Below are 12,641 nucleotides of genomic sequence, written 5' to 3' on the forward strand. Positions count from 1 at the left end.
TGGGTGAAGTAGATTTTTTTTTGTTGGGGACAGAATTGTTCAGTTTGATTATTAACTATGTTTTATTTGATCTTTGATTCAAAAACCTACAAATGATCTGGTCACTTTTTGAGTTTTGTAATCTAAAACACACTTTAATATACCAACATAGTAAAACAATACTTGCCTGTGGGATCTTTTATTAAGGATTTAAAGATGTATTTCGTAAGCACAATTTTATTTGAGTGAAAAATCACAGGCATGTATTTTGAGCTCTTTGCTTACTTGATACAGTAAAAATAAGGTTAAAAACAAAGCCGAATGGAGAAAATAATACTATAGGAATACTCATATCTGATAGATAAGGGTATTTCGGTAATTGCAGCCCCTCCTCCAAAACTGCAGCTCACTGTCTCACCCGTCTAAGCTTCACATTCGCTCCACCCCTGAGCGATCTGTAACTGCCCCACCTCTTTAAGCTTCTTTCCCTCAACCGTAAAATGAAGAAAATAGCTCTTCACAGCGTTCAGGTGAAAATTAAACAAAATTACACAGGTGTAAGTGCTCTACACGCTGCAAAGCACGTACAGAAGTTAATTGCAATGTTTGCTGCAATGCACTGGCCTACCTCCCGCCTTGGGCGCCTTTCTGGCCCCTTACCCAGGCTCGTCAGTATGTTTATCTGCTTGTTAACTTAGTTAATAAATATTCACCGTCGTTGTTAATTTTCCCTATAACAGCAGGCATAGAGGGCAGTGCCATCCACCCTGTCCCCTAGCGTGGGGGCCCTTGCTTTGGGTCTGAGGTGGTGACCTTGGGTGCCTCAGGAATCCGGCACACCCTCCTTCGCAACCTCGCCCCGGACCCTGCCTTAGAGCCCCGCCCCTTCGTCCCGCTGGCCCCGCCTCCACTGGGCGCACGCTCCGTGGGCGGGGCCGGCTCAGGGAGCCCTGCTGTGGTTGGCCGCGTCCGAGCAACCGGGGCTACGCCGTGGTCAACATGCTCTGAGTTTAGCTCTTGGGTCACAGAGAAATAGAACGTCTGGAGTCCTTCGAGCCAAGCGCCGACCCTTTGACCGAGGGAGTTGGTGCTTTATCAACCAGGGGGATGCGCGTCTCACCCGCCCTCGGGGGTCAGAAGGCCCCCAGACAATGGGAGGGCGGCTGCTGAACAGGAACCGTCTTGTCTTTCATCCGACAGATTGCCTAGTAAGTGGGATGCGATCCCTTCCACGCCAGAACCTTCCAGGTGCCAAGGTTTCCAGCAGGGTGTGGAGGGAAAGCTTGGAATTATGCAGTTTCCGACTTGCACTGCCCTCCACAAAAGCTCAACGATTTTCCCAGGTTCACTTAACTATTTGGTTCTGTGGTCAGGCTGAGACACAAGGTACCGACCCCTCCTACTGCACAGCTCTAACCACCATACCCCACTCCCAGCGGAGCTCAGCCCCTCTGGTGGGGAACCAGTTTTCCTGCTTTCTGTCTTATAGGCCAACAGTAATAAGGTGAAGTTCGCTAGGCTTGGAATTAATACAAGAACCAAGAGATATTTATTTATTTATTTATTTATTTATTTATTTATTTATTTATTTATTTATTATTTTATGTTCATTTTTGAAAGAGATTCCCATGTAGGCTCCGCACTGTCAGCGCAGAGCCCAGCTGGCCGGCTCCATCTCACCAACCCTGAGATCATGACCTCAGCCAAAATAAAGAGTTGGACGTTTAGCCAACTGAGCCACTTAGGCACCCCCCAGGAGAAATTTATTTTTAAGAAATAGTGAGAACATGAATAGTCCAAAACAAAGGGATTTTCTTGTGTCCAGATTTCTACAACTTTCCGTTCTGGGATATCCCCTCTCTCTCCCTTTCTTCTACACTTACATTGTTTTAACAATCACCTCACTAGGACAAACTCCATTGTCTTTTGCTCTTTTCATATGGACATAAAACTTAATTAGGCTTAGTTTCCACTTGGTAGAGTTTTCCTTTTATCTTCTTGGGAGCTCTTGGTTTCTTTCTTCTCAGCAATGACCTTCCTAAAGCAGCCCAGTTAGTTATTCTTAGATCTTCTTTTCTTGGCTACATTTTCTCAGCCGTGGGCTAGTCCATTTCACTGTCCTTGCCTCTACCCACATTATTTGAGCAGATGATCACAAGCTAGCCTTGCTCTTTAAGGGCAAGAAAATGGAGGGAGAAGTAGATTAAGGGTTTCTGGGGGAGAGTTGCAGGAGGATACCCAAACGGCTTGACCCAGCTTCCTTTCTCCCTGGAATAATTATAATTCAAAACTCACATAAATCACAAGATATATCCACCTAACCTAGGCTTCATTTTCAGTAAGAATTAACAATGATATAGAAGTTTTGGTGTTGATAACAAAACAGGAGTATACCGAATGTTTAATCTGAATTAATGGACTTGAAGTGCATTGTGCCTCAACCTCTGACTATGTAGGACCCAATCTCTTAAGCCATGAGAACTTCCCCAAGGTGCTCACCTCAGAACAACCTTGGGGCATCTCTTGATGGGACAGAGAGATGAAGTCTGTCCCTATGGGCAGACTTCAGCAGTACAGACTGGCTGCACTTGGAGCCCCTTGTTCCCTTGGTTGGGGCTTTTGACTTCTGCAGACTTTACCTTTCTGTGTTCCCCCAAGCTCTGCCTCCCTGCTCTTACCTTCAGCTCAGACTTTCACTTCTTTTCTTTCTCTTCTATTTTTTTTTTTTTTTGTTTATATTTCCACATTCTTTTTTGGAAATCCCTTCCTATTTCCCCAAACTTTAGCTCTTGAGATAGCTTTTGAAACTTAGGGCAGTGTTCAACTGGACTTGTTGTTTCTTACTTCTGGATTCCTCTGTTCCCCAATTTGTAATAACCTCAGATGAAGAGATTCTGAAAAGTCATAGTAATAATAATAACAACATAGTAATATCTGGAAGATAAAATGTCTCTGTTAAAGAGACGCTATTTCCCGATTTTAGCCTTGTTTGACCTAAAAAAATTGCTGCCTTATTGAAAAATTAGGATTCTCAGGGTGCCTGGGTGGCTCAGTTGATTAAACGTCCGACTTTGGCTCAGGTCATGATCTCATGGTTCCTGAGTTTGAGCCCCGCATTGGGCTCTCTGCTGTCAGCACAGAGCCTGTTTCGGATCCTCTGTCCCCCTCTTTCTGCCCCCCCCATTCTCTCTCTCTCTCTCTCAAAAACAAACGTTAAAAATTTTTTTAAAAAATCAGGATTCTTAGTAATTCTGAGTGATCAATTTAATTCAACACCCTTACAAAGTGCCTGCTGTATTTAAGGCACTGTACTGAGGACATTCATATAGTTTGTCCCTGCAATCATTGAACCTTTTAGTCTAGACAAGGCAAACCTGAAGTGCCCAAGGTCATATTGGTGAAGTGTCAAAGTGACAGTTGGAACTCTGCTGGAAACATGCTGCGGAAGGTTGGGGAGGCGGTCTGGAGAGGCTTAATAGAGGGGATAGAGTTTGAAATGGGCCTTGAACTCTAAGATTTCACATAGGAGAACTGCCTGAGACCAGCTTAGGTATGGGAAAGCAGGTGGGCAGTGTGTGGAGGGGTTGCTTTGTTGGGTCATTTGGCATCATTGCTCTGGCAGGCTCCCTTGCTCTGACAGAGTATCTTTTTTTTTTTTTAATTAAAATTTTTTTAAATGTTTATTTATTTTTCCCAGAGAGAGAGAGAGAGAGAGAGAGAGAGGGAGACACAGAATCTGAAGCAGGCTCCAGGTTCCTAGCTGTTAGTGCAGAGCCCAATGTGGGGCTTGAACTCATGAACCGTGAGATCGTGACCTGAGCCGAAGTTGGACGTTCAACCAACTGAGCCACCCAGACGCCCCCTGACAGAGTATCTCTTATACAGCCTGAGTAGAATGATCCCCTCTGTTTGGACGTTTAATCACCCGAGCCACCCAGGCACCCCTTTCTTCCTGTTTTCTCGGATTATTTCCATTTTCCAGGTTCTTTCATTTCTGACAATGTGGGTAGTCTTAGGCTTAAAAATCCTTAGTCAAGATCTGAATCAGAATGACTCATACAGTTTCTCAAATTCAGTAGAGCCAACCAGACCTTTTTAAAAATATTTATTTAAAAATTTTTTTTAAGCCACGTGAGTGCAGGAGGCACTGGGGCGTGCACCTTAGCTGGAGGATTCAGTTGTATTTTGTTTGGGATCAAGAACATGTTCGGGCCTGGGTGGCTCAGTTGGTTAAGCATCTGACTTCTGCTCAGGTCATGATCTCGTGGTTCATGAATTCAAGCCCACATCAGGCTCTGTGCTGACAGCTGGGAGCCTGGAGCCTGCTTCAGAGTCTGTCTCCCTCTCTCTCTGCCCCTCCCCTGCTCATGCTCTCTCTCTCTCTCAAAAATAAACATTAAAAAAAAAAGAAAATCTTTTTTTTGTTTGTTTTTTTTTTTTTTTTTTTTTTTATTTATTTTTGGGACAGAGAGAGACAGAGCATGAACGGGGGAGGGGCAGAGAGAGAGGGAGACACAGAATCGGAAACAGGCTCCAGGCTCTGAGCCATCAGCCCAGAGCCCGACGCGGGGCTTGAACTCACGGACCGCGAGATCGTGACCTGGCTGAAGTCGGACGCTTAACCGACTGCGCCACCCAGGCGCCCCCCCAAAAAAGAAAATCTTATATAAAAAAACGTATGACTCTTCTGAAACCTTCTTTAAATGTCCAAAATCCAGTTTAGGAGCCTTATAAGACAATTTGTATAGCTGTGCCCCCTTTTGAACCTCTGACATGTAGCTCCCTCTAGTAAGAAAAACATAGGAGGTGGGTGAGTGTGTGTCAGGGAAAAGAAATATTAACTGGAAATGATGAGATAGTAAAAAATCTTTATTCTGAGATTACTTTTCTTGTTTCTATAGGAACTGTTAACCAAATTTAAAAGTTCTTCAGCTGGCAGTCTTTGTTAGACAGATCTCAAAAAGAAAGTTAAAGTCTGTTCTTGTTTTCACATTCTGTGAGTCTAAAGTCAGAGGAGAAGCCCAAACTTAGTAGCTCAGACAACTGGGAACTTGAGGGTAAAAGGTATTTGGAATAAAAGAGGGTATTTAACAAGGCACAATTACTAAAGGATAATGATTTCTAAATAATTTATTTGGACATAGCTCTTTGCAATCAAGTGCTTACCCACGAAAAACTCATTCACTGCTAATAATAATATTTCTAATATCTTTTTTATGAAAACTCCCTAGCCTATGTCCAACTGATTTCTTTTTTTTATTTATTAAAAAATGTTTTTTAAAGGTGATTTTTTTTTTTTTGAGAGAGAGAGAGAGAGAGAGAGAGAGAGAGAACGCACAAGCAGGGGAGTGGCAGAGAGAGAGAGGGAAACACAGAACCTGAAACAGGCTCCAGCCTCTGAGCTGTCAGCGCACAGCCTGATGTGGGGGTTGAATTCACGAACCTTGAGATCATGACCTGAGTTAAAGTAGGATGCTTAACCGACTGAGCCACCCAGGCGCCCCTGTTCAACTGATTTCTGTATTTGATTGCTCATACTGTAACAGAGTCGTGCAGGGAATATGTTTGGAGTTTTAGAAATGGGAAACTACTATTGTTGAAGTTTTATAGTCCAGGGAACAAATTTATATGTGTTTCACACTCTGGGTACAGAGAAGAGCAGACCTTTGTCTTTCTCCAAGTTAATCAGGCCCTGCCTGGAAGTTGTGATGAGTGGGTTAAGATTGCATTACCGTCTGGCCACTCCTTTCCTCTTGTGCACACTAGCTATATTTAGGCGGGTCTAGATAAGTTTAATATGTAGCATATTGCCTTGAGTCCAGCTGGTCCCAGAACAGCTGGCTACATGATTCAGAATGTTTAAGTCCAACTTTAAAATAAAACATTTGGCAAGTGAATCCATGTATTCTAGCTGGGCTGAGCTGCAATCCAGTTCCCACGCTATCACTAGCTCCCAATTAGACACTCCACTTACAGAACAGGTGTGTTTCCTCTCAGGGTTTTACCCTCTTTATCCTTTGGAAGTGAAAGGTCAGGTGCAATTATAATTGGAATACTGATGTGTAATGAAGGTTCGGGAGCGAATGTTTATTTTCCAAAATGGAAGAACTTTGCATTTTTTCTGATTATGAAAGTAAATCCTCTTTCAGAAATGTCTAAATATTCAGTGTAAAAATTTAGACAGTATGGAAAAGGCAAAAACTACACATATTCCCACCACACAGATAAAACTACTGTAACCTGTTGGTATTTACCTTTCTAGGTGTTCTTCTGTGTGTATAGGAGTATGGATGGATGCAGATTGAATTTTATGGATAAATTTTAGCAATATATGTGGGCATCTTTGTTGGCAAATATACATCTATATTAAAAATTTTAACTGGTAGATAGAATTCCACTTAATGGTTGCACTGTAATTTATATTAAACCAATCCCCTGTTGATGTTAGATTGGTTCCAAGTCCTCAGGAAGTCTGATTTTCACACTTGCCCTTATAGGAGGTCTCTGTGATTTAGATCCTAATTCCGAGATGGAGCTAGCAGATTCATCTTCTGCCATCTCTGAGCAGCAGCTGCAGGGGCAAGAGAGACTAAGCAACACCAAGACAGATTTGGCCGGGCAGAGTCTCATCTCATCTGAGGAATGGCTTCAACTACATGGGCTTAAGAGCAAAAAATTGACCTTGAAACAGATTTTGTCACAGATTGGATTCCCACATTGTGAAGGTATAGTACTCACAAAGTAGTATCGGTTGGAGAACCCAACCAGCATCCCGTCCCGTAGCCTTGGAGGGGACACTGCATCAGCTCTGAAGTCCCCTCAAAACCACACACCTCTGAGCTTGTTCTGATCTCGCATCTTTATTGGTAAAAAATTTTGTGCATGGATCTCCAATATATGTTTGTTATATAGGTGTATGATTATCAGTCCACTTATAAAATATTAGTAATGCTGCGTTTCATTCTTTGCCCTTTTAAAGATGAAATAAAAGTAAATAGAAGTTGTGCACACCACAGCAGACGTCTTCTTCATCCCTTGGGATGTGCAGACCCCTTCAGGAGGCTGTTGATTAAGACAATAGCTGTGTATGGTTTCAGGGAGAACATGCTGTTTTCCTGTCATAGCCTCTCTTTATGTGATATCATGGTCCAGTGTTTTTAAATACATTGGTTAGAAATTTGGTCCTGAACTCCCAGTAGTATAGCTTTCCAACAGGGAGTATAGAAATGGGTGAGGGTGTATTTTGGTTTTGCTTTTGTTTTTTAATTTTTAATTTTTAACTTTATTTTAGAGAGAGTGAGAGTATGAGCAGGTGAGAGGGACAGAGGGAGAGAGTGACAATCTTAAGTAGACTCCACACTTAGCTTGGATCCCCATGTGGGGTTGGATCCCACGACCCTGGGGTTATGACCTGAGCTGAAATCAAGAGTCAGACGCTCAACCAACGGAGCCACCCAGGCACCCTGCTTTTGTTTATTTTCTGATGACATATTGATTTGGGTTGCTACTGAAATATAGGGCCCAGGAGACCAGGGATACAGAATGTCTTACAGCATGTGAGATAGCCCACCCAGCAGGAGTGTCCTGTTCAATGTATGAGTAACACCCTATTTGAGGAGCACTCCTTCAATCAGGGCAATTTCTATTACTTGGATTTTACTCAGTAATTTTGAATTAGCCAATTAATTAATTAATTCAGCATGTATTTATTGTGTGGCCAATAATACTGTGGTTTTGAGATTTTTCACCAGTTCTCTTGGCAGCTTTGTTCTACACTGGTGATAAGGAAGGTGTAGGGGATGTGGTTGTTACAGACTGATCTGGAGGCCCATTCTAATGGCAAGGACTTTGCTCTTCAGGGTTCAGGCTGTGCGTTATTTATCCTTCTGTAAGGGGTGGTACAACCAGCCCTATACCTTCTAAATACCTTTCAGCGAGGGCTGGGGGTGGGGCTGCCAGAGTCAGGGTCTATGGGATTCCTACATAAGGAAACAAACTGAAAGTTTTATCTTATATTTCAAATAACTATAATTCAGTTATTAATATTAGCAAAAATAGCAGTTCCGTATATTTTGTCAAGGATTTTTCAATCTAAGGTCATGGAAAATACTGCTCTGTGATTTTCTTTTAATGCCCTTGTCAGACTACGGCATCAGGATTATGCTGGCCTCATAAAATGATTTGAAAGTATTCCTTCCTCCTGTATGTTCTGATGGTGCTTTTATATGAGTGGTATAATTTCTTCTGTAAATGTTTGATGGAACTCACCAGTGAAACTTACCTGAACCTGAAGTTTTGTTTATAGGAAAATTTGGACAAGAATTCCATTTCTGTAATAGACATAGGGCTATTCAGATTTTCTGTTTCATCATGCCAATTTTAGAAAGTTTTGTTTTTCAAGGACTTTGTTCACTTCATCAGTGTTTTCCAATATATTGACAAAACATGTTTCATAATATTCCCTTAACACTTTTTTTAATGCCTGCAGAATCTATAGTGATGTTCCCTCTTTCATTTCAGATATAATTTGTGTTTTTTCTCACTTCTTTCTTGATGAGTCTTTTTAGCAGTATATCACAACTCTTTCCAAAGAACCAAATTTTGGTTTTGTTGTTTCTTTTTCCCTATTCTTTGTTTTTTATTTCATTGATATCTGCTTTGATCTTTATTATTTCTATCCACTTACTTTGAGTTTAATTTGCATTCCTTTTTCCAGCTTAATGTGGAAACTTAGGTAATTGATTTTAAGCCTTTCTTCTCCTTTCACATAGTCATTTAAAATTCCTCTAAGGATTGCTTTAGCTGAATCCAAATCTTGATAGGTAATATTTTCATCATTATTGAGTTCAGAATATTTTTTTCTCTTGTGACTTTTTTCTTTGATTCATTTTTATTTTTTTTTATTTATTTATTTTTTTTTAAAAACTTTTTTCAACGTTTTTATTTATTTTTGGGACAGAGAGAGACAGAGCATGAACGGGGGAGGGGCAGAGAGAGAGGGAGACACAGAATCGGAAACAGGCTCCAGGCTCTGAGCCATCAGCCCAGAGCCCGACGCGGGGCTCGAACTCACGGACCGCGAGATCGTGACCTGGCTGAAGTCGGATGCTTAACCGACTGCGCCACCCAGGCGCCCCTCTTTGATTCATTTTTAAAAGAAATGTTTAATTTCCAAATATTTTTGGATTTTTAAAGATGTCTTGTTATTTACTTCTGTTTATGTTAGAAAACATAGTAAGACTTTTGTCTTTTAAAATGTATTGAGATTTGTTTTATTGTGCACATTTCATAACACATCTGAAAAGAATGTGTATTCTGCAGTTCTGAGGTAATATTTATAAATGTTAATTTGTTCAAGGTAGTTGGTTTTATTGTATCATAGAGATGTTCTGTGTCTTCAGAGATACTTTTGCGTAGTGGCTTTGTCCTTTTCTTAGTTCTATAAGTTTTTTTCATGTAATTTGAAGCTCTAATAAGTACACACACACATTTAGGATTGTCATATCTTTCTGATGAATTTACAAATTTTAATAATTTTTGTTTTTATTATTTTTAATATAATTTATTCTCAAATTGGCTAACATACAGTGTGTAAAGTGTGCTCTTGGTTTTCGGGGTAGATTCCCATGGTTCATCGCTTACATACAACACCCAGTACTCATCCCAACAAGTGCCCTCCTTAATGCCCGTCACCCATTTTCCCCTCTCCACAACTCCCCCATCCACCCTCAGTTTGTATTTAAGAGTCTCTTATGGTTTGCCTACTTCCCTCTCTGTTTGTAACTATTTTGTTCCCCTTCCCTTCCCCTATGGTCTTCTGTTAAGTTTCTTCAGATCCACATGTGAGTGAAACATATGAGTGAAACATATGATATCTGTCCTTCTCTGACTTATTTCACTCAGCATAATACCTTTCAGTTTTATCCATGTTGCTGCAAATGGCATGATTTCATTCTTTCTCATTGCCAGGTAGTATTCTATTGTATATATAAACCATACCTTCTTTATCCATTCTTCAGGTGATGGATATTTAGGCTCTTTCCATAATTTGGCTATTGTTTAAAGTACTGCTATAAACATTGGGATACATGTGCCCCTATGAATCAGCATTCCTGTATCCCTTGGATAAATTTAATAGTGCTACTGGTGGGTCATAGGATAGCTCTATTTTTAATTCTTTGAGGAACCTCCACAGTTTTCCAGAGTGGCTGCACCAGTTTACATTCCCACTAACAAAGCAAGAAGGTTCCCATTTCTCTACATCCTTGCCAGCATCTGTAGTTTCCTGAGTTGTTAATTTTAGCTACTCTGACCGGTGTGAGATAGTATCTCAGTGTGGTTTTAATTTGTAGTTCTCTGATGGTGAGTGACATGGAGCATCTTTTCATGTGTCTGTTGGCCATCTGGATATCTTCTTTGGAAAAGTGTCTATTCATGTCTCTGCCCATTTCTTCAGTGGATTATTTGTTTTTTGAGTGTTGAGTTTGGTAAGTTCTTCATAGATTTTGGATACTAACCCTTTATCTGCTATGTCATTTGCAAATATCTTTTCCCATTCCATCGGTTGCCTTTTAGTTTTGTTGATTGTTTCCTTTGCAGTGCAGAAGCTTTTTATTTTGATGGGGTCCCAATAGTTCATTTTTGCTTTTAATTCCCTTGCTTTTGGAGATGTGTCAAGCAAGAAATTGCTGAGGCTGATGTCAAAGAGGTGGTTGCCTGTTTTCTCTTCTAGTGTTTTGATGGTTCCTGTTTCACCTTTAGGTCTTTCATCCATTTTGAGTTTATTTTTGTGTATGGTGTAAGAAAGTGGCCTAGCATCATTCTTCTGCATGTTGCTGTCCAGTTCTGCCAGCACCATTTGCTAAAGAGACTGTCTTTTTTCTATTGGATGCTCTTTACTGTTTTGTCAAAGAGTAGTTGGCCATACCTTTGTGGGTCCAGTTCTGGGTTCTCTATTGTATTCCATTGGTCTATGTGTCTATTTTTGTGCCAATACCATACTGTCTTGATGATTACAGGTTTGTAATATAGCTTGAAATCCGGGATTGTGATACCTCTTGCTTTGGTTTTCTTTTTCAACGTTACTTTGGCTATTTGGGGTCTTTTGTGGTTCCATACAAATTTTAGGATTGTTTGTTTTAGCTTTGAGAAGAATGCCAGTGCAATTTTGATTGGGATTGCATTGAATGTGTAGATTGCTTTGGGTAGTATTAACATTTTAACAATATTTGTTCTTCCAATCTATTGGCATGAAATGTTTTTCCATTTCTTTTGTCTTCTTCAATTTCATTCATAAGTTTTCAATAGTTTTCAGCATACAGATCTTTTACGTCTTTGGTTAAGTTTATTCCTAGGTATTTTATGGTTCTTGGTGCAATTGTAAGTGGGATCAGTTTCTTGATTTCTCTTTCTGTTGCTTCATTATTGGTGTGTAAAAATGCAACCGATTTCTGTACATTGATTTGTACCCTGGGACTTTGCTGAATTCATGTATCCGTTCTAGGAGTCTTTTGGTGGAGTCTTTAGGGTTTTGTATGTAGAGTGTCTTGTCATCTGCAGAAAGTGAAAGTTTGACTTCTTCTTTGCCAATTTGGATGCCTTTCATTTCATTTTGTTTTCTGATTGCCGAAGCTAGGACTTCCAACACTATGTTAAACAACAGTGGTGAGAGTGGACATCCCTGTCGTGTTCCTAATCTCAGGGGGAAAGCTCTCAGAATTTCCCCATTGAGGATGAAATTAGCTGTGGGCTTTTCATATATGGCTTTTATGATGTTTAAGTATGTTCCTTCTATCCTGACTTTCTTGAGGGTTTTTATTAAGAAAGCATGCTGTATTTTGTCAAATGCTTTTTCTGCATCTATTTGATAGGATCATATGGTTCTTATCCTTTCTTTTATTAATGTGGTGTATCACGTTGATTGATTTGCAAATATTGAACCAGCCCTGCAGTCCAGGAATGAATCCCACTTGATCATGATGAATAATTCTTTTTACATGCTGTTGAATTCAATATGCTAGTATCTTGTTGAGAAATTTTGCATCCATGTTCATCAGGGATATTGGCCTGTAATTCTCCTTGTTTGTGGGGTCTCTGTCTGGTTTGGGAATCAAGATAATGCTGGAATCATGGAATGAGTCTGGAAGCTTTCCTTCTGTTTCTATTTTTTGGTATAGCTTGAGAAAGATAGGTATTAACTCTGCTTTAAATGCTTGGTAGAACTCCCTTGGAAAGCCATCTGGCCCAGGATTCTTATTTGTTCGGAGATTTTTGATAACTGATTCAATTTCTTTGCTGGTTAGGGGCCTGTTAAAATTTTCTATTTCCTCCTGTTTGAGTTTTGGTAGTATGTGGATGTCTAGGAATTTGTCCATTTCTTCCAAGTTGTCCAGTTTGTTGGCGTATAATTTTTCATAGTATTCTCTGATAATTGTGTTTCTGTGGTGTTGTTTGTGATCTGTCTTTTTTTATTCATGATTTTATCTCTTTGGGTCCTCTATCTTTTCTTCTTGAGAAGTCTGGCTAGGGGTTTATCAATTTTGTTTATTTTTTCAAAAAACCAACTCTTAGTTTCATTTATCTGTTCTGTTTTTTTGGATTCTATATTGTTTATTTCTGCTCTGATTGTTATTATTTCTCTTATTCTGCTGGCTTTGGGGTTT

The 12,641-nt window shown here is 40.2% G+C and overlaps 1 protein-coding gene across 7 annotated transcripts in view; it reads left to right on the forward strand.

Moving 5' to 3' along the window:
- The first annotated feature begins 952 nt into the window (after positions 1–952).
- VWA3B (von Willebrand factor A domain containing 3B) overlaps positions 953–12,641 on the forward strand; it is a 214,686-nt gene continuing 202,997 nt past the window's right edge. For 4 of the 7 annotated variants that reach the window (XR_015249267.1, XM_086701270.1, XM_086701272.1 and 1 more), the window contains exons 1-2: positions 957–1,187; positions 6,477–6,704. Coding sequence is in view for 3 of the 7 variants with exons in the window: in XM_086701270.1 (XP_086557396.1) it covers positions 6,509–6,704 (196 nt within the window). In the remaining 4 variants the exon portion in view is untranslated. Of the gene's footprint in view, positions 1,188–6,476; positions 6,705–12,641 lie in introns of all 7 variants that reach the window. The other 3 variants (XR_015249270.1, XR_015249268.1, XR_015249269.1) reach the window with 3 other exon arrangements.

The sequence above is a fragment of the Puma concolor genome, chromosome A3 (assembly GCF_028749965.1).
Source record: "Puma concolor isolate L17-30 chromosome A3, mPumCon1.1.hap2, whole genome shotgun sequence".
Lineage (NCBI taxonomy): Eukaryota > Metazoa > Chordata > Mammalia > Carnivora > Felidae > Puma > Puma concolor.